At 35.1% G+C, this 23,020-nt stretch overlaps 1 protein-coding gene across 5 annotated transcripts in view; it reads left to right on the top strand.

Annotated features, from left to right (window-relative positions):
- Positions 1-23,020, top strand: part of LOC142339816 (uncharacterized) — a 62,739-nt gene that overhangs the window by 23,375 nt on the left and 16,344 nt on the right. For 2 of the 5 annotated variants that reach the window (XM_075390109.1, XM_075390105.1), the window contains exons 3-5: positions 1,658-1,770; positions 6,069-6,163; positions 6,735-6,833. In XM_075390109.1, coding sequence (XP_075246224.1) covers positions 1,658-1,770; positions 6,069-6,163; positions 6,735-6,833 — 307 coding nt within the window. Of the gene's footprint in view, positions 1-1,657; positions 1,850-5,916; positions 6,164-6,734; positions 6,834-23,020 lie in introns of all 5 variants that reach the window. The other 3 variants (XM_075390106.1, XM_075390108.1, XM_075390107.1) reach the window with 3 other exon arrangements.

The raw sequence follows: 23,020 nt of genomic DNA, 5'->3' as shown, positions 1-23,020 counted from the left end.
TTAAAATTTTAAGCCAATTTTTTTCTTCATTTTGTGATTTTTTGTTCTTTTTTGTCTAAATGTTACCGAGCCTTATTATGGAGGTATCGAATTTTCTTCTAATGAAGCACAAGATGTTTTGTTTAGTTTCTGTTTCATCTGACGCTATTTTGACCTCGCTAATAATTATTTTATTAAAAAAAATGGACATAAATATTTGGAGGTAATTAATTTTTGTTCTTATTGTTGTTGATTTTGTTGTTCGCCTTGACTTGATGTCTTAATAATGGCTGATCTCATCAACCTTTTGCGGTGTTTTTTTACTGCACTGAGTCATTTGGATTGGAGGCTATCTTTTTGTTCTTACAAATTTTTTTTGAAAAATACTTGAATTTTTGTGGGTTTTCTATCTGTTCCTCATTCTCTAGACTTCTATGCCAAAAATGCAGATGAGTAGGGTCGGAACTGTATGTGCAAATGCACAATACTGAGCCTCCTTGTTATCGTTTAATCGTTAAGTTGTTGTTTTTCATTCTATAATCGACTTCTTGTCGAAATATCAAAATTTACCTGTTTGCCCAAAAAGCTCATGATCTCTATCTCAAAAATTTTTGCTGGGATTTCTCAATTTTGTCATTATGGCTTGGAAAAAGATTTCTGACGACAAGTTTCCAGCATTTGTGTTCAATTTTACTAAATTTTGACCGGAAGTTTTAGAAATTCAAGTAGAAATCCAAGATTGAGATCTTCAAGTAAACATAGGTACCAGTATTACAAGATAAATGAAAGACGCTAATTAATGTTAGCTAGTTAGATTCTCTTCTCATCTGAAATTGTCAAATTGTTTTATCTTGTTTTAGTGAAATTATTTTTATCTTCAACCTGGACAACCTAAACATATTTTGTACTACAGAGGTAAGAAAATTTTATGTTTCAAGAAACTTTGATTTTTAACCCGGTAGGGTTGGTAATCATGTTTGAAGATGGCCAAAACTGTTCCCTGAAAAAACAGAAAATTCAAAAATTTTTGTTTTTGTAAAGGTTTATCCGATTCTTTTGTGATTCCTTGAAGATAACCATCGGGTGTCAGTTAAGGAAACTAGTATAACTTGTTCCAAGTCAAATTATATTCAGGTCTTGATCCCGTCTGTCTTTTTAATGCTATTTTTCGTCCTATCGGTTTTTTTGTCTGACCAACGATTTTCACTTTTACTATTGTCTTGAGCAGAGCGCTAAACTGGTAAAACAAATGAATGGTAAAACATATGTCAAACAAACTTTTGAATGCAAATTGTCCAAAGTTGGTCGGCTATGCTTTGCGAAATTAATGGGCATCTAATCTAGAGAGCCCAAAATAAAAAACAATTGACAAAAATATCAGTTTTCTTTCAGTCAGACTGAGTTGACGTCTGATCAGACCCACTACAGGGGTAACTGCTAGGAAATTTTTCCTGTGAAGTATGATCAAGTACAAGTGAATACTTTTCACCTCTATAATTATACACATTTATAATTGTGTATCCTTTAGTACACCCCTAAACCCCTATTTAAGTACATCAATAACAGCTAAGCTGGGGTGGACAGAATAGATCCGATCTACCTAGACCTGAAACCATTTAAATATAATATACAAGGAATACACAGACACAAACGGGAAAATGAAAAACGGCCTGTAAAGTGAGAACCCTGGAGAATATGTAGTCTATTTGGTGGGGCTGAAACATTCGCCTACCAAGGAATTTGTGCTTGATTCATCTGAAATGAAGGACAAAAATGTGCTGAAAAGAATAGGAACACACATTTCGTTTCTCCGAGCTGAAAAAGTACACAACCGAATTGGGGTGTCAACGGTAAACGTTGTTTTAAAATGGTAAGGATTATTGCAATAATTGCAATCAAAAAACAAAATGCATCGTCATTTCCCTGGGTGGGGGTTATGCGCCTACTTACTTTTATTATATAGCACGATACTATAAGCACGATACGATACTATAGTAGAAAATGAGCCTCGCCCCGGGGTTGTAAAAGAAATGCCCGCTAAGTGGGGGCGGGGGGACGAAACAGAATAGATATAATTTTTAATCACCCGTCAGATAATTATTAGTTTTATGCAATTATTTTTCATAGTTATTTTGTCTGACCGATTCTATTTCTCCTCTGAAGAACAGCACAAAATGGTAAAACCCGAGAGTATTAAATCCATTAACCCAAAATATACTACGAAAGCCAAATATGCTATCATATCTCAATTTATAAGTGATTTCCATAGTCGGTACCAGCGAAAACAACTGATTAAGTCAAATCAATATCAATATTTCAGTCATTGTACAAATGTTTGCAGATAAAGTTTTGCGCATTGGTAATCCAGCACCTAAGGTTCAGTGTCAATCAGTACGGATTCAGAAGAATTTCAGATAAATTTTATGATTTAGTGCTGATTCAGAAGGATTTCAGAACCAACTGTGAAGTGATTTCTGAATTTCTCTGAATCAGAGCAAAATTCAGAGAAAATATTCTGTATTCTTCTGAATCAGAAGATAATTCAGAAGGAATCACTGATTTAGCTCTGACTCAGACAAATTCAGCGCAAAATGTGACCTGAATTAGACTCTGAATCAGTGCTGAATTCGACTTAGAGTTAGGTACGGGATAGCACTTCGCGAATTTAATGCTTGTACCTGAAAAATCTTTTTTTTATAAATGCCAAGTAGTCTATTGGCATCAAAGTGCTCGTTATTACATATTATCAAACTAAAGATGAACGAACCAAGAGATAACCATTTTGATTCATTTATAAAGGTTTCCATGGCCTCAGCGCTTTGATCTATTCAAAAAGTAAGAAAATATGTGATATATGATTTTGTGGTTAGCGCGACAAGCTTATTTTTCAATTTCTAGGATTCGTCTACTCGAAATTTTCAACGATCAAGGATAAGATAATGAGCGGAAATTGGCCCTCTGAAAGCAAATAAACTTTTTTTCAAGCAGATTCGGCTATCACGCTATGTTCTCGCATCTGCTATTGGCAGAAAATGCACTTTTGCAGCAAAATTTAACGGACACTGTGGACTTGTGCTCAATTTTCTCAAAATTACTCAAGATACAATTTAAACGTTTATTAGCTCGCTTTGTCTTCTTAATCCGCAATTACTGAGGCAAACCGATTAATGCGAAGTTTTTAGGTTGGTTAGTTCTTCTTTTTATCTGTGAGACGTCTGCTTACGCTTGGCTATTGCTCAAAGAATCAAAAGAGAGTAAATGCTGGTCTTTTATTTGTCTTCCTTATCCGAAACTAGTGATACGAATGATATCTATGCATTTATTTATCAAATTGAATTTATTTTATTCAAATTAACGAACTTTTAAAAAGTTTTTCTGTGTCGAAATAATAGGTTGATAAGAACTATCGTGGAAAGAACAGTGACCAATGCCATTAATTTTTCTTGAGCAGAGTGTGAATTTTATGGCGTAATTATGCAGTTTCTTACTGTCTTAACACAGTATATGAAAAGTTACCGAGTACAAAATATAATTAGTCAGTGACTCAGCCAACTATTTTTAGTCACGCGTTCAGTCAGTAGGGTGGGTAGAGACACCAAGCTAAGCAGGGTACTTTTAATTTGAGGAATTTAAAATATTCTTAGCAGAGTTATGATCGTTTCTGAGTAAAAAAAATTCGGATCTTTTCTGCTAGCGCCCCCCCCCCCCCAGCTTAGTTAGGCACCCCCATTAATAAATGTGTAAACATATTGTTAAAGCTAAGTAATCTTATACGTGAACATATATGAGCAATATGCATTTACTAAAAGCTAGCACAGCTATAGTTTGAAAGTATTACGTATTCAACCAAAATTTGTTGCATGTAACGTAAGCATCAATAAAAATTTCTGTATTAGATCATTTTTTGGTGTTATCGGCTGCAATAAGGGCTTGATTTTTTAAAACTTCTCAAGGAAACTATTCGAAAGTGCCTTCAATCTACCTAGACACTTTTGTTTCAATGAAATGCAAATATCGCTCTCATAATTCGCGAAAACTTAGATTTTGGGGGGTGCAAATTATAAGGCTGGGGCGCTAGCAGAAAAGATCCAAAAATTCTTAGTGAAAAATCTTCTTTCACTGAATTTTGTGACGCTTTAATAATGGGGTTGTATGATTGAAAAACTGGGGCTACAAGATTTCCTCGGGCGTAGCATGTGCATTTTTACTATAAAATTTTCAATAAATGAATAAAATGTATGATAATTAAAACAATAATTTTGGTAACAACAACTTATATGTATGTGTGCATTTGCAAGAAAAGTTGATTGAACACAAATTGAGAAATTTTTATGAAAGCATTGTTTAAACTAAAAATTCGATAAACAAAAGACTTTCTCTCGTTTTCTTGCTGATGTAGGTTAATATGAGCTCTTTGTTTTTTAATAGCCGCACAGCGATAGCTGAGGCTATTATTGGCCTTCTCTTGGTTTTTTTTTATTTCGTCGTCATGATTTTTGTTACGACCATATGACGTCACAGCCACTTTTTGTTCATTCGTTCATGCAATTTCAACTGAATTGCATGTGTGACGTCATTTTTCGCTCTTAGTGGAGCGAGTTTTTTTGTTCATGCGCGTGATTAAATTTTTGGTCACACTTGACTTACCTCACTCTCAAAAATGACTTCCTCAATTTGAAATTGACTTTTATTTACTTTAATTCAAAGAGATAAGGTCAGATGGGTGTGTGTCACTCTAAATGAAGGTTATTCGAGATCAGCTAATAGAGGCAGCAATAACTTATACAGATTTTTAATCAAAATATAACAGATCAGCCTTCAATGAAAAGACGAAATTTTTTGGTCTGTCTTTTTTACTGTTTTTTTTTAGACTGCCGATCTACGAATCAATTGCGGCTATTTTCTGGCAATCTGCCTGCTGTTTTGTGATGCATCGTTCTATTTTCTATAAATGCTATTTTGGCCTACAAATTTCTTTAAAGCAATTTAAAAAGGAATGTAGTGAAGTGTTTTTTATCGGCTTTTGTGTTCTCAATTCTTGTATTTTTGGGAGCTTTTTAAAATAGTTCTGGGGTCTCTTATCAAAAAAACCTAATTTTGCAACTGGATAAAAAAATCTTCTAAAAACTTTGCAGGGAAAATTTTTTTGCAAGTCTTGTAAAAACAAGTTTATCTTGTAAAATTCTTCTCTTGTTAGAAAAAAATTAAATTGGGGGATCTTGTAAAAATTTAATCTTATAAACTTAATCTTTTAAGATCTTATAAGAATCTTGTAAGATTTAACAACACCTTGTAAGAGTCTTGAAAAAATCTTGTGAAATCTTTACATGATTAACTTTGTCTTCGACTCTGGTGTGTCAATTTTGGACCCTATCGATGTTTCGAGGTATAAAAACCTCCGATAACATGCTGTAAGCACTTGTAGATCTCCGATGACAGGAATCAAGAGCTCGTTGTCTTATTCAAAAAATGGTAAATCGGCGTGCGTAAGAATCTATCTATGATGTAGCTGGAAAAATATTGTTGCAAAATTTAGAATTTTCTGTGATCAAATTGAAAAAGAAGCAAATTCAAATTTTAAAAACAATTTTCAAATACTCTCAACGTTTTTAATGGTCAGTCTGAAAATTTTCGTGAAATAAAAACATCGAAAACGTAAATATTGGTCAAAGGTTGGTTGGGTTCCGTTTGCATCTCTAAAGTTATCAAAATTAATATATGCTTTTTATCTAGATTGCTGTTTGCAAAAATATTTGAAGGAACAGCCCTCAATGTTGAAAGGCCTGATTTTAGTTATGCAACAGGAAGAATTCACAAAATGAAAAAGGCAAGAACTGCTAAGATTTTTTGAATTTGCATATATTTTTAACTTCCGCCCTGGTGTGCAAAAATTATCTTGAGTAGTGAAAATTTGATCGTCACAAAGTCTGCTTATAGGTCATTTCGGCCGAAAGGTTGGTCTGATCAAAACGGTCATAAGGAATTTTGGACAAGACTACCTGAGGATTCAGTACTGCAATTCGGAAATAGAGTTTGATCCAGGTTTTGTAAACGGAGAGTCGAAATGAGGAACTGTGTTATTCATTCAGTATTGAAAGATATGGCCTTGAGCAGAGTTGACTTCGCATATTTCTTCTATTATCAAACTGAGCATATGAAGAATTGGGCATTACACATGGAAGACGTGCAGGAACTGTTTCTTCCCACCCCCCAAACCCCCCCCCCCCCCCCACCCTTCGCCATCCCACGAAAAAATTAGGCGCTTTCCTTTTAACCCCCCGTCCGCCCATCTTTTGGGTCATATAACGTATAGCCGTTACCAAATATATACCATAAATGGGGGTTATAGTTTCATTGGGAGGCTCTATATTGGGAAGCCTCGAATAATACAATCAGATCTATTCTGTTTTCGGCTCCCACCACCAAATTATTTTCTTAAAATTGTCTAATGCCACAAAAACTCATAAATCGTAACGGAAAATAGCGGTTCGGAAACGAATATACTCTTACTAAATTTTATTGATGTTTTTGCACCCTTATAACGGTATGTAAAAGCAATGTATAGCGGTACCTCTTATTAAATTATCAATAACTTGCTCTTTTTTTACAGGTTAACGTGCTTTATAAAAATACAAAACTTGTAATTGCGGTTCGGGGTTTTGTAAAGAACAATTGGGGTTCGGGAGGGGTGGTGGCGAAACATAATAGATGCAATAAATGTTTATAAAGAAGCAAGAAACAGATCCGACTTGCAGGTTGAGAGCAACACTGGTCACTTCTTAATGTCTTCCTTGCTCAGGCAACAAAATTTGCTAGGTCTTAACCTGACACGCTTGATAGTGATTGACAATGAGGAACAGACATGGCTCCTTCTGCTGCCTTTTTTTGCAACCAAAAAAAAAATTGCAGCAGATTCCGCAATTAAAAGGTAAAATTTTGTCAAAATATTGGTGAAATCAACTATGAAGCGTTTTAGTACAATCGGGTTGATCCCCGTTGCATTCCACCAACGGATAATAGAAATAACTTGAAATGACAATAGAAAATTAAGTGATGATTTCCTGCCGTTTTCTTGCTGATGATAGAAAAGCAAATGGTGGTTTTCTAAGCTGATTTTGTAAAATCACAAATTTTCCGTCAACCGAACATCCTTGGGTGATAAAAAAAAATCCATCATTGGGATTTTATTTAGTCAAAATAAATTGCATAGAACACTAAATTCCTCGAGGTGATAAGAACAAAGCGAACAACTAAATCAAGCGTAGTTATTCTACATCTCTCCTTTTTGGCAGGAAAACAGTCATCTTGTAACAGAATTAAATCTCTTCTGGCTCACAGCGCCAAACAAAGCCAAGCAAATAAGACATTATGCTTTGTTATAAAGCAGGAAATTGTCAATTATGAGAGATAAATGTATTGTAGTCCTTATTGGATTGTTTATATGGTCTATTGTTTATATGTTTTCATGCTCTTAACAATGCTATGCATAATGTGCTATTTGTTTGGCTTTGCTTTGCACTGGGAGCCAGAACAAGTTTAATTTTATTACAAACCGGACTTGAGTCTTTTTAACTCTGATGTGGTAGGTATTTTATTCGCTTGATCTTAATTACCACACTAGAGCTAAACCTATATTATTGTAGCGACCTTAATAGCGTGCTAGAATAAGTCTCACAATATGCTCACAATGTTCTTTGCTAATTTCCAAATCTATGTGTTATTTGCTAGAAAATAAAATTGGTTAGATACAAAGGTTAATTAGTAAATAGATAAAAATGATAGAGCACAATTGGGGGTTAATTCCTACTTGAAAATATGGTGGGGTATCTAATCTTAATCAAGAAATTGAATCCATCTTACTGCTGGATATGAATAATAATTTAACTCTATTTTTGTTAGAAAATTGGCAGACTTACAATTGCTGCAGATAGTCCCGCTTAGCGGAGAAAATAGTGGTTTCGCTCTTAGAGCAGAGAGAGGAAGAGAGAGAAGAGAATTTTTTGGTTAGATTTTTAGCGTCTTACTTTCGCGCTGGTTGAGTTTTGGTCTGATTTCCTTCAGCAGCAAAATCTAGTCTCGTGCGTGTTTATAATTGAGTCAACACGACTAAAAAATCACAAGACCTATGACTAGCTCCGAATCAATTCCTAGGTCATTCGTGGAGCCGACTACTACTCGTCTTTAGTCATATATTCGTTTCAGAATTGGTGCTGAAGAGCGGCCTGGATAGCTTCAGTATCCTTCACGTATTACGCGTATTAATAGCGGTGGTGAATCAGCCGGTATGGACCGCTGCATAGTGTATTAAATAATACACAGCAGTATTTGGCTATGAATAATGTATTCATTCACTCAACGAAATTCACGCAGCATAGCTCTCTCTTAATATTCCGTCAGTTTAGACTAAGTCTAAAGTGTTCACAAAGTCGACGGTTAAATAATTATACTCTCTGTAGTATCGGTAATTGCGGCGGCAATTATCCAATTAGCAATACTACAGCTCACCCCGGTTTAAAGAAGAGAAAAATTGTGCTCTATTGTACAAAGTTTACATTAAGAGTATTAAAGAAACGATAATAGTGTTTACAAAAAGTTGCAAAGTAGAAAGCAACATATTAAGGGAAATAATACTTTTAAAAGTTACAACTTTGCGATACTGATGAGGGTTACTAGCTATAGAATTTTAAACAAATTTGCAGTTTACATATTAGTTTACAAATAGAGAATGGATAGCAAATACACCAATTATGAGACTAATAAGATTTAAGAACCGGTTGGTGATTAAGAGTAGAAATACTAGAATATATGCTCGTTGGAGAAGTTTACAAAAGTTAAGACTATTGAGATCAATGGACAGCAATGATACTGTGCGACAAAATTAGTAGCCTTTAAATGGAAAATTTCATGAGACACATAAACAAAGTAATAGTGAAAGAGTTGTTACAAATACAGCAAAGACGAAAATGAGTCTTAGAATATTAATGTGAAAGGGAGTTTACAAAATCATAAATCAATGTTAATTGTTCTTTATAAATTTTAGCGCTTTCAATTCTTTTGCAAGGCTTTGATTGGCTTCAATGAGCTCATTTGACTTCTTGATTAGAGTTTTCAGCTGGGTATCTCTAATTTCTAAAGTTTTTGAACAAACGACCAGCTTTTTTCTCATTGTCTCTTTCTCGTTGTTGGTTGTCTTTGCAGAGATTTGGAGAGCACTCAGTTGGCTCTGAAGGTCTGCTAGAGCATTCTCTGACTCCCAGAGTTGTTTCCGGAATGTGGAGTTCTCAACCACTAGATCTGTGGTGGAAATTGTTTCGGCCATGTTTGTGTTTTCTGGGAAGGCTGTAAGGTTGGAAAAAGGGACGTGCATCCTACAGCCTAGCGTCTTGTGAGCCACTTCATATGACCTTTCGTTGGCATTTCGGGAGCGAAGTCTCCACAGGTTCATTGCCGGTACCAACGAAAAGTCAGGAATCACCGGTAGGATGTCGGTGGGAACAGTGATCGTCTGGCCGGTAACTTTATTTTTGATCACTGTTTCCTCTGACAGACACCATTGGTTACAGTCCATTGTGAGGGAATAATCCAACGACTTAATGAATTTTGGATTGTTGTCTAACGGATGCATCTCTCTCATCCGCTGGTGCTCCATCCTCTCTTCCTTCAAAGGAAAATCTCTTCCCTTGGGCAATCCGTCGTCTATGGAACTGTGAATAGGCTGAAGAGGTGCTTGATGAGAGTTGCTTTTAACTGTGGTTTGTTGATGTTGATGGGGCTCATGCTGTTGTCGGTATTGTTGTTGATGTTGGTGTTGATGTTGTTGTTTAAGTTGTTGTTTGTTGAGATGACCACGTTGACGCGGATGGATTGCTCTAGGCTTCTTTGCTAAAGGTGGAAGATCAGCCATCCAGTTGGTCAATGGGTCATACTGCTCCTCTGGCAATGTGGGGGTTGCGGTCTGGTGGGATCTTTTCGACATCTTGTCAAACATAAATATAAATACACTTACAAATAAAGGTTAAAACGAAATCTAGTTGTGCTGAAAAGAAAACAATCGTACTTTTAAAGGTACCAACAAAATCATACTCTTAGAGTACAGAATTGCAATCACACATTATGTGCAGAGTCAATTTTGCGAAGCTCCCACCGGGGTGGAAAGAAAGAAAAGAAAAAATCGAAGGAATTGAAATTTTGAAAACAATCTCCGTTTTAAAAATCGGAATATACTATTAACAAAAAATTTAATTGTTTAGAAGCTTTGAATCAGATTGTGTCAGATTTAACTGACTAAATCGGGTTTCGGACCTCGTGGCTCCCCTCCGTGCGACGACCCGCGCAGCTGGGTTTTTTGTGTTGCAGTATATACCTGCTAGTGGTGAAGGGTCGTTAGATGAGGAGAAGGATGAGGACTTCTAGGAGGAGGCCAACAGAGAGGGTGACGATAAAGGAGAGAAGAAGAATTGGGACGTAAATGGGGTGCATTTGCATTGTTTAACAGCTTTCCGACCAAACGTCGTGAGGGTTGATCTTCTTCAGACAAATGGGGCAATTATGTTTATCTTGGGCACAGGGTTTGCACACAAAATGTCCAAGGTCCTGGTGAGATTTTATGTGCGGGTGAGTTGAGGAGGTGACACATTTCTTTAGTTGATTGCAGCAGAAGCATCGGTAGTAAAAACTAATGGATACGGTGTAAATATGGCGGAGGCAAAGGGGGCAATTTGGTTGGGAAGAATGTTTGAAGAGGTTAGTTCTGCAATCAGTGCAAACTAGATGGGGGGGGTTGGTCTCCGTCCGAAGGGTGCAGTTTTTCCAGCATGATGTAATTCGTAAACAAATGGGACATTCATCACGATACTCGACAACAGGGGGGCGTGATGAATTTTGGAGGGGAGAAACTATTCGAAAGGAAAAACAATTTCTCATTTTAAAAATCTCGGGATGGATAGATAGTTTCGTTATTAAGGTTATTTGGGAGATTTGATTGACCTAATTTTAATACGAGCGACTTTTCTATTTTCAAAAAGAAATTCCAATGGGGTGAGAGGGGAGTTAGGGTTTTCATTAAATTTTGTTGGGTGTCAATATTAACATAATAAACTTCTAAGGAAGGGGAGGTATAGTTGTCAGTCTCGGTAAAGGAACGTTTAATGTCAGTTATTCTAACTAAATGCTGGTTGAGGTGAAAAATCATAATTACAATAATTTATTGGATTCTGTTGAGATACTTCTAGCACATTTAGACTCGTTATCGAGGAGGTAAAAGAAATAATCCCAGTAAATTGAAGTGGGGTAGACTGAGAGGGTTGATGTTTTCTGGGTTTTCACGTTCTTCAAGTTTACTAAAATAAATGCTTGAAGGGAAGGTTCAGTTTCAAAGGTTTTCACGAAGCTAAAAATCTCAACTAGTTCTTGGTTCAAAAGGAAAAACATGACTTAAAATAAAGGAATAGGATACTTAATTGTTAATTCTGCGTTAGAAAAGAAGGATAGGAATAGGGCTATTTCGAGTATTTGGGGGTGACTAATTTTTAAGGTTAGATAATGATTTAAAATGCTGTGGGGTTGTCGAATATAAATAATAAATGAGTTATGGGTTGTGGATAATCCAAGGATAATATATTTTATGTTATTTAATTTAAGGGTAAGGGATCTATTCTGTATATTAATCATTACCAGTTGGAGATGTCAATGGGAAGCTCGTCTAAATTTTGCTCTGAAAGCATTAAAAAAAAGTTCCAATAAGGGGAAAAAGCTGGTATTTTTATTGAACCTTCGTCCCAAGAGTCTACAAAATCGAACAAAACTTCTAGAGTGGGAGTTACTTGATAGGGAAAATGGATAGTAAAGGATCGATTAATTTGATAAGGTCTTACTAAACTGCCTTGGTAGTAAAAGTACATTCCAATACGTTATTCTCGTGCTGATGGAGCTCGAAGTGTTTGCAATGTACTGTAAATACGTTTGGTTCTCTAAAATGTTTAAGAAATAAAGCAAAATTAGTTAAAACGTATAAAATAGCAAATAAAATAATTAGTTCCCGAAGGGACTTTTGAAGATCGAGGTGCATCATTTTATAAAAGAAAGTGGATGTTGCTTCCTAAATCTAGTAGACCATATTCACAATCAAGTAAAAATTCCTTAAGAGTATAAAATTTTTCGTGGTCTGAATAAATTAATATGTCTACTAAGTCAGAAAATTTGGGTGCGCTAACTTTTAAATGCACTCAGTTTTCATAAGCGGGTGTAAAAGAGTAATATATATGTCCGTAAAATTCGTGAAACTTAATAAATAAACCTTTATGGTACTCGGATACAAAAAGATCATTAAAGTTTTGCATCTCAGATCATAGTGCTGAAACAGTTAGGTTTAAACTAATAAGAGTTGGTGAAATGTGATTAATTAAGTATAAAAAGACAAATTGGATGACTGAATTATGGGGGAGCAATTGCATTTACTTCTTGCTCAGTAGGAACTTTAGGATAAAGATGTGGTATTTCTTGAATAGGAGGTGATACTACTTCAGGTGCAGTGAGTGGTGACAATTCAATTTGACTGTTGTCGTGATAGATGTTATTATCTGGTGTGTGCTTGAGGTATCGACTTCTGTTTGGTTCGTTGTTTGTATTGTTATCAGAATTTTCATCATTTTTAGGAGTTTGATAAATTGATGTGACAATGGAAAGTAGAAACAAATTGTACGAGGCTCCTAGTAGTGTTTTCCAAAAACCAATAGTGTTTTTCGACAGTTTTTGTATCTCGAAAGCTCTTAAAATAAAAATTACGACATCGATCAAGAACTTGATCAACATGAAACATGCAAATAAAATTCCGGCTCTTTCTATGTAATAGCCAATTTCTCCAAAAGTACTCTTAAAGTGATCAAGGAAAAATGATGGTGACAACATTGAATCTAAGTATAGTCGATTATTGAGACCTGCGGCGCGATAGATATCGCGTTGACTACTGTCTACGTGTGCATTTTGAAGCACTGTTCGAGAAATCTTTTTCAAAACTGAATTAGAAGCTGATTTATGCAAAATTGTTCTCCAAAAATCTTTCAACTGGTTTACAGTGTAGATACCTGCACGACGAGAATCATAATCAGGGATTTTTTGAATATAACCAATTTGTTGTGGAGCAAAAACAGCGGGCGGTTTAAAAGGAACTGGCGCCGGCATCAACTGATACCAAGAATTATTATTATCTAAATCAAGTTGAAACAAATTTTTGAAAGTATCTGTACAGTCTATTTCATTTGCAAATGGAAATGTTTGGCGCGTAATAGGATTAACAAACATTGTTTTTCCGTCATAAAAGATCGGAATACGGTCGTAACAGCGATCAAGTACTTTAAGCGGTGAAATTTTCTTTGGACACGGATATAGAAAACCTATAACACCTTCAATTTCTAAAAACATTGAACGATTTCCGGTTAACATGTATCCGGCCAATCTATTGTTTTCGTAAGACAATGCATTGATCATTTGGATTTGAGTGCGTCTGAGCTCGCACATATTTTGTAAAATAAGGAAGTCAGACTGTTCCAAATCACGATAGACCTTATACATCATGAAATTAATTTTCATACGCATATGAGCATCATAATCGATAGTGTCTTTTCCAACGTTTTCAAGAATTTTTTTATGATTTCCAAAATGTTGGCTACCAACTAGCTCGCTTTTAGGTGTCTCGTAAAAACCGTTCACCCTTATTTTGTTGTCGGTGCCGACTTGCATTTTGTAATAATTAACACTATTTTTCGAAATTACGGTTTTTCCCGTATTCATATCAAATCCGCCTGTGAAGGAAACAAATAAATCATCAAAGTTTGTAATAAACAAAGGAGTAGGCTTTCCACAAATATAAGTTCTTTCATTATTTATCCTCAGTTTTATGTCTCGCGTGTGGTCTATTTTCATGTTGTTTTGCAAACGATAAACATCATTTTGCATGTCGTGCGTACTTATGATGTAGTATTGTGGTGGATCTGGTTCGTTTGTGAACTTTATCATTTTTGCAACTTGAGTGAAAAGTTTTGTAACAATGCAATTTTCTGGCACATCCCATGAGTAAGAGAAGGGGTCTAGTGATGTTGTTTCACAACCTCCTTCCTTGAGTTCGCATGGAAGTTTTAATCCTAATGGGGTAAAAACTGATTTTGTTTCCTGATCAACTTCGAGTTCAACTCTTTGCATTTGTGTTTCAAAGGAATAAAGTTTTACTTCTCCTGACGCAGAGCAATCTGTGTTATCTTCTAAGTGGTCGTCCTCATTCAGACCACCGTGTGTGTATTGGTGTTTTAAAACTTCATTTGAAATGTCTAGCTTATAAGTTCTATCGTACTCTGTTATTGCTATTTTTCCTGTTTTGTTTGCACGTCTGCATTCTTCTGGCGTTACTATGACGTCAGTTGTAAGAGAAATTTGGTCATATGCTAAAGAAGAGTGCGATAAAAATCCACAGTGCCATCTTAAAGCTTGCGATTTTACTCGACACATCACTGCCTCTACTTTTGTTCTGTACGATCTTTGATACAGTGTCACCGTTGCAGGTGCAACTTTAATATTTTCCGGTTTAATGTTGCATTGAGCTACTTGATTTAAAGCATACATTTTGCTTTCTTTCATTTTTGAACAGTCATAATGAACAACTTTTAACGTAGGGGAGATGTCATCCAATTCATTTCTAACTGAGGGTCTACAAAAAGATACAACAGTAAAGACAAACAAAACAGTTAAATATTTATAAAGGAAGTTATTGTTTTTCATAATAACTTTATTTTATTAGTGATTGACTGAGTTTTTGGTTTTTTTAGTGTCAGAAAGCTAAGAATAAGGCTGGAAGAAGTAAGAGAAAAGGTCTCGGAAGTTAATTTTCCGATGATTTGAACCTTTAAAGTAAATATATAAGATAAGATTTAAGTAAATCCCGCTTGATAGCGAGCAGTAAGTTTTTTCAATCGTCCTGAAATTCGACGATCGATTCGAGATGAACGTTGATCATCCGAGGGAGTTGGGTTTGCTTCGGGTGATTGTACACGGGTTTGGGTTCTAACAGGGCTGACTCTAATGTCAGGTGGATCTGCAAAACGAATACGTGTTTCGGGATATGGGGTAGAACTTCTAGTTCTACTACGACTACGGTTATCAGGTGTTTGTGTGTTATCTACAAACGTAGTTGAAAAACCTTCTTGAAATCCCGAATCAGGTTTTGTTATTCTGGTATTGTTATCTTCAAATGTTTTTTCATGATTATTTTCATTTTGTATGTTATCCGAATTACTTGTAAAATTGTCTACTGGGAAAAATTCAGTTTCAGTATAGGGTTGTTGAAAGGAAAATTTATTCATTGGCTTATTAAGTTTTTCAACTTGTTTATTCATTAAATTTTTGTAGAATGGTTGGAAGTTTTCATTCCTTAAACCATAGTCAACAACTAATTCTGAAATTGCGTTTTCGATTGGGAAGTACTCAATTAGATGGTTTCTATGGGCAACTTTTTTGTCAGTTTTGTTTGAAACAAGTTCTATTTCGTAATTTACATTTGTCAATTTTTTTGTTACTTCATACGGTCCTGATCTTAGTTCATGTAACTTTTTGGATTTTCCGTCCTCGAATGAGTGGTTTTCCATTAACACTAGTTGTCCTACGTCTAAAGGCTTACCTAGTTTATGTTTGTTTCTGTTTTGATGTGCTTTGGAGTTAACTTCTAGGCTTCTGTTGTATGCAGTTTTGTAAATTTGTTTGAATTGATTTTCACGAGCAAGCAATGAACTACTTAGTTTTGGTTTTAGTAGTTTATCTATTTGATCGTTGTTGCTACTTTGTTCTGAATGCTTGTGGAGTGGTAAATCTTTGCAAAATTCTGAATTACAAGTTAAATCGGAAGACCTTAATAATCCTAATTTCAGAGAAAGGGGAATTTGGGGCTTTTGGCCAAAAACGATTTCGTAGGGTGTTAATCCTGTACTAGTGTTTGCTGTTGTGTTATGAGCAAACGCGAACTTTGGTGCTAAGTCACTCCATTTACGATTAGCTTGTTCAAAAAAGATTCGGAAATGTGTGCCAAGATGTTTGTTTTGGATCTCAACTTTCCCGTTGGTCCAGGGAGAGTATGCTGTTCTAGGAGCATGCGTAATTCCAAGTTCATGAGTCCAACTTGTGAACTCCTCGTTCATAAAGGCTGATCCTTTATCATACACAAGTTTTTGTGGTATACCAAAAGTAAGAAAAAATTTCTCAAGTGCTGATATTGTTTCACTTGCTGATGTTGATGAAACTGGGTAAACTTGGATGTAACGAGAAAAGGAATCAATTACTACTAGGCAATGTTTATTTCCGTTCGATGGTGGATTTATTGGACCTTTGTGATCTATATGTACCGTGTGGAAGGGGAAAGGTACAGTTTCTGTCCATTTTTCAAGTGGTGCTTCATTTAGGTCTTTGCGTTTTTGTTTATTTTTTTGACAGTCTAAACAATTCGCTATTAAGTGAGAAACCCATTTATATAAACCTGGCCAATAGAAAAAGCGTTTTATGCTTGACAATGTTTTATCTTTTCCAGAGTGTCCAGAAAGCGAATCTTGGTGAGCTAATTCAAAAATTTTTAAGAAGAGGGATAATGGTGCGCATATTTTGATGTTTTGAATATTTGGATCTTCAGTTGGTTGTTTAATACATAAAATGTTTCCAATTAGGCAAAGATTTTCAAAATTATTCAAGTACGTTTTCATGGCTTTTGATTGTCGAAATTTTACATTTTTCTCATCTTTGTTTCCTGATTCAAAAAGTTGTCTTACAGTCTGAATGACTGGGTCTTTGAATTGTTCCTGGCTGATTGCTGCTATGTTCAAGTCAATATCTTTAGCAAAACTAGATAATTTCTCGATTAGTTCTTTTCCATCTGAAATTTCGTTATTTTCACAAATTGGTTTTGCTAGTCGAACACTTGCTATTCTATCAAAGTTTGCTTTGCTTGCTTCAATCTCTTGCTCAAGACTCATGTCATCTATTTCTAAATCTGATAATTCAACAGAATCTAACAGAGGATCGTCTTCTGTTGTAGAAAATTTTTCAAAGTGCTCCTTTTCCTTTTCCAAATTATCATCAAATTCTAAAGACAAATCAGAGTAGTAATTTTCACTGTCGTCTTGTTCGCTTAGGATTGGCTCTTTTAGTGGGAATTTTCCGCGATAGTGATTTATTGCATTTCCTTTCAAGAAGGATTCTGATATGTCCGAAGTTGAACAAATTCGATCACTGGGTTTATAGTTTGTCTCAAAAAATTGTTCATTTTCAAAATTCAGTTTTTTAACTCCTTGAAAAGTTTGTTTTAGAATGGGGTAGCAATCATTTTTCTGTCCCTTTTCATTGTCATGCAACACGAAGTATTTTTCTTCGTTGCCTGACTCGTCGTAGAATTTAATGTCTTTCGGAATTTTTTTGTGTTTCAGTTGATACTTGTCTAAGTCTTTTATCGAGACGTTTCTACTTAGAATGTCTGGAAAGGCTAGGTTTTTGCCTTCTGTCCAGATTATTTTTAAGTTTTGGAATTGTGAAATGACAAGTTGATAGCGGAAAAATCGATGAGATAATTTTCCTCTACGTCCCCAAAGATACAGTAGGGGCTTGTGGTCTGTGTAGAGATAAACTGGATGTGGAGAACCTATTATGTAATGCTCATACGTTTGTAGAGCAGAAATTACGCCACAAAGTTCTCTAGCTGTTGTACTCATTTTTTGCTCATCTTTTGTGTAAACTCGAGAATTAAATGAAACTATCCGTTTTCCGGTAGGAAATTCTTGGACTAAGATTGAACCTACACCAATTGATGATGCATCTACATGAACATGGAAGGGATATCTGGTGTCGGGAATTGCTAAGACTGTATCTTCACTTATACGATCCTTAATTTCTTTGAACAACTTCTCGTGTTCATCTGTCCATTGAAAAGTGGTTTCAGTTTTTATAAGATCGTAAAATGGCTTACTGTCTACATGCAGATTCTTTATGTACATGCTGTAAAATCCTAAACAACCTAGGACTCGCATTACATCTCGTTTATTCTCAGGTGTCTTTAAGGCTTTGAGATCTTCAACCCTTTTCTTTACTGGTTGAATTCCGTCTTTTCCTACTACATGTCTTAAGAATTGTACTTTACGCAAAAAGAACTTTGTTTTCTCAGGTTGAGCTTTCAGTCCTGCTTTGCGTAGCAAAAGATGGTACTTTTTTATGATTGCATACATCTCTTCAGCTGTCTGAGCTTGCATGATTGTGTCATCAATATAAGTTACGGCTTCTCTAGATTTTATTAAGGGTGCAAAATGGATTGTCATTATCCTACTGAAAAAGTTTGGTAGTCCGCAAAGTCCGTAAAAACCACGTTGAAACGTGTATTGTTTTGAACCTATTACGAAACTCGTCAATTGTTGTGTTTCCTCCGTCAGAGGGACTTGATTATATGCAGAACATAAATCACTTGTAGTGAAGTAGTTTCCGTTTAGTCTAGTCAATAAAGAACCTATTGGCTCTAGAGGCCATGAATACTTACTTAGGTCTGTTATTGAGTTTAGATACCTAGCGTCTATTACTAGTTTCACTATGTTTCCCTTTGGAAGGATGATAACGGGATTAATAAATGACGATCCCATTTCGGTGTCGTCTCCCATTTCTCGAATTATTCCTGCTTTACAGAGCTGATCTAGCAAAATTTCAAGTTTTTCCTGATGGTGCAATGGCACTCGTGATGGTCTCTGCTTAGTCAAGGTTGAATTTGGTAGAAGTTTTACGTGAAATTTTTGCTTTATTTTGCCAACGTCATACTTGTGCTGAGAGTAGACGTCCTTGTCTCTGGCAAGAAGTTTCATGAGATCTAGTAATTGTGCATCATTAATGTCAGATTGACTGAAGTCAAATTTTTTGAGAAACTCACGGTCTGATTTACTAAACATTTCCAGTTTTTCTGGTGGTATTTGTTGTGGTCGAATTTCACCTTCTATTGTTGCTTTTGGTTTTAAGTCTTTTAGATCTTGACTAAAATCTGTTTCTAATTCATTGTGGTCTGCAAATTCTTTTTCTTGAACCTTTTTCTGAGCTTTTTTCAACTTTTGTCTAATATCTGTTTTGTCTAATTTCGGATTTTCTAAAGTCTGAATTGGGGTTTCGATTTTTTCAGTCACATGAAAGATGTGATTGAAATCTGTTTCAGTTTCTGTTAAGACATCTAAGAACGCGACGTTATCAATCAGTGTGTACTTTTGTGTTTTTTTACAAATTTCTTCCAAAGTGTATCCTATTGAACCTTTATCTATTGTTACTTTACGATCACCAGGGTTATTTAGCATTATTGGCAACTCTTTTTCTTTTCTTACACAATAGACGTTGTATGTGTAAATACCTTTGTCCTGGAGTCGATTGTCAATTATAAATGATGTTCCTTGTTTGAAAAATTGGTTTGATGGTGTAATTGTTAGTACTCTGCTAGATTTCGGTGCTAGTTCGAAAGGTCTGTTAAGTACAACTTTTTCAAATTTACTTACAAAAGGATAAATTTTTGTTTGATATTTTGAGAGTGTAATTGAGACGTTTGGATAAATTTTTAAGTTCATTTTTGGAGTTGTGAACTCGATTGATTTTGTTGCAAAATTCAAAAAGTCCATTCCTAGGATGTTTAATTCGCAACCGTTTTTCTCTGAAACCCATGTTTTGAGATCTGTGTAATATTTGCCTTCAATGTCAAATGAGATTGGGACATGAATGTAGCCTAACAATTTTAATCGTTCACCGTTGACTGCAATTGTTTTCTGTTTTGACTCAATTAGTTTAACATCAATCAGTGACTTAAGTTCTTGTAGGAAATCAAAGTTTATTAGGGAACACGTTGCTCCTGTGTCAACTAGAAACTGCGATTCGAAACCGTTATGTTTATTACTGTCTCCGACGGCGTGAATGTACAAGTTAATAAAAATGTTTGTTTTTTTATTTTTGTACGGAGACTCGTCTAGTTTAAATTAATTTCATCTTGTTGATTGTCCACAAAGAATCCATTAACTTTATTTTCTCTGAATTGAACTCTGTTTGAGTTACGGTCTCTACTGTTATCTCTAGAATTCTGATTAGAACTGTTACTTCTTCTATAGTCCTGTCTTGGACTGCTTGACTCACGATACCTTGTTCGGGAATCGTTTCGATCATATTGTCGTTCCCTGGAATAGTTCCTATTATCCTGGGGTCTACGATCGTTGGATCTGCTATTATAGCGTCGATCTCGATTCTCAAAGCTTTGTGAGCGATTTCTGAAGTTATTGTTCTCAGATCTAGGATGAGGAGAGTATTGTCTGCGGTTGTCTTGGTTGTAGTAACTGTTATGTGGTCTAGTGTCTTGTCTGTATCGGTTCTGATTTCTATCATAACTATCTTCTCTTGGACGACGTCCTCTATAGCTTTGATAGTTATCTCTAAACTTATCTCTTTGCTGTGGTTGCTGTCTGTTTTGTTCTTTAAAGTCTCTGTTTGCATAGCAATATGCTATTGTGTGACCCGACTTTCTGCAAAATTTACAAAATCGTGTGTAATTTTGTTTATTTCTAGGCTCGTTTGGGTTGTAGGCTGCGCTAATTCTGTTGTTTTTCATTAAACTTGCTAATTCTTGGAGCTGGTCTTTTATACCATCTATCTCCATTTTTTTGTCTATGCAGCTAGATGCTGTACCTGTGAAATCACTACTTACTGCAAAACTTAAGTCTTTAGTGCTAACTTGATTTCTAAGTTGTTCCCATGTTGCGTTAGGTGTTTCCATCAAATATTGATGCGCTTTTTGTTTAAGTGCTGGAGGAGTTAGTCCTATTACAAAAAATTCCATACACTTAGTTTGCCTTTGAGCATCTGTGAATGGGTCTGGCCATCCCTTTTCCACTGCTTTTGTTAGTCTGTGTATGTAACTTTTGATTAATTCATCTGGTTGTCTACGAATGTTTTCTACCTCAATTCGTTTTCTGTACTTGTCTTTCTCGTCTGTGAATCTATTTAGGAAACCTGTCCTAACATCATCCCATGGTTCCGCTGCGGGCAAAGAATCGAACCATTGGGCTGCTGGTCCTCTTAAGACTGAGCCAAATAATGCTTTTCTACGTGCGTCATATGCATTTTGTGCATCTCCTGGTCCTGGTCTAACTCCTAATGAAAACTCTATTTTTCTCTCTATTAGACTTAGAAAATCTGCTACGTCCTCACTTGGGTCTAAGCCTGTAAATTTTTCAAGAGAAATGTCTGGGTATGCTACGATGTTAGCCATTTTTGTTTTAGGGTTTTTGTTGAATTATTACTAAGTTTTTATATGAAAAAGATACTATAAACGAAAGAAGCAATATAAAAGTCTAATCAAAAGAATTTGAAGCTATGAAAAGGTCAAACAATTTTTTATAGAATTTAGAAAATATTCAGACAATTTGCTTAAACAAATGGTCCTATCTCAAAAACACTATTTGGGGTACGAAGTGCGTCTAAAATTTGGTTAAACTTTGGGTTGTTTTCCGCATGTGTTATGTAACAAGCTAGTCCTGGAATGTTATCAAAATTAATGAAAATATACATATATTGCTTTTTCTTATCTAATTTATAACTAGTAACTTTGCCTGTATTATGACCAAGTTTGATTATAATATTCAAGAAGTTAGCGTCAATATTCATCGAATTCAACTTTTGCTCTAAAAAAGATGTAATTTTAGACAGTATTAGTTACAAAATTAAGTTAAGTTTAGTGAACTAGAGTTCAATATAACTATTGGGCGTGTGCAAAGCTTTCAAAGTTTTGTAAAATTCAGGATTAGAACTTGCAAATGTTATAAAACTGTGTAGGCGCGGATCGTTAACAAACCTGTAATAAATAACCAGAGATTGTTTATCGTTATTTAAGGTGTACCTTTTAACTTTTGCAACTTTATCGTCGTACAAAATTGTTACATTTAGATGCTTTGTACTAATATCCATAAGCTTGAATATAAGACAATAAGAATAAAAAAGAGTTTTTGTTTTATTTTTCACTTCGTTTTATACAAAAATTTTTGAGATTAAATAATTATGGGCATTTGTTCATTCGTTGATAGCAACCATCTTCGGTTAGTCGAAATTCTATCCAGAAAAATTTTCCTGACTGACAAAATTTTGGTTTTTGATTGCTTTCAGAGTAGGCGGTTGTTAGTATTGGCCTATATACTCTGACTCGATAGGAAATGATTTGATTATCGCTATTAGATTTTCTTATTAGAACACAATAAACTATTTCTTTTTGGATTATTTCTTTAACAAAGTCAGGTAGTGTGGGTGAAAACATGCACACTTTTTCAAACTTATAGAGTTTATTATCTGGCAAGGGTACTAATTTCAGATTTTGGCTGCTTTCACTTATTTATTGGAAGCGTGTGGTAGAGTGTACATACATTGTAAATCGATGATTGAGCCACGTTTATTAAGTCTATTAAACAAATAATCTAAAGAGGTGTTTTCAGCTTTGAAAATGGTTACTTGACCAACAGTTTTTGTTCTTTTGATACGGTAGACTATTGTCACGTATGATTGTTCAACGTCAGTGACGTATTTGAGCACTCGACAGTTTGCTGAGTTATCCTTAATACTTATTTGTTTGTCTCCTATTAGGTATTCCATAAACTTTTTGCAAAAACTGGAAATTTAAATTTGTTGAAGTGAATTTGTAGCAGAATTATACGTAACCCAACAAGTGCAATCGAATATATGGCTCAGAAAAACGAAGGAGAAACTTAAATATTACAAAATACCAGTAAAGGGAACGTTTACTGAAAAAGGTTGCACGAAAAGATCGTGTTATTTCCTTTAAGTTTGCCGGTTTGGTGGTTAGTTTTGGACAAAACGCTATATTTCTATTAGTATATGAACTTAAAACAGGCGTTAATAGTCTTCAATAGCTATTTTCTTGTTTCTGTGTTCGAATATTTAGTCATACTTCAGGATTATTGGCGAATTTCAGGAAATTATTCGGAATTTTGAGGCCAATTTTGAGATTTGT

The sequence above is a fragment of the Convolutriloba macropyga genome, chromosome 5, assembly GCF_964194025.1.
Source record: "Convolutriloba macropyga chromosome 5, txConMacr16.3, whole genome shotgun sequence".
Lineage (NCBI taxonomy): Eukaryota > Metazoa > Xenacoelomorpha > Acoela > Convolutidae > Convolutriloba > Convolutriloba macropyga.
The sequence above is the reverse complement of the archived record's forward strand: the minus strand, read 5'-3'. Positions and strand labels throughout refer to the sequence as shown.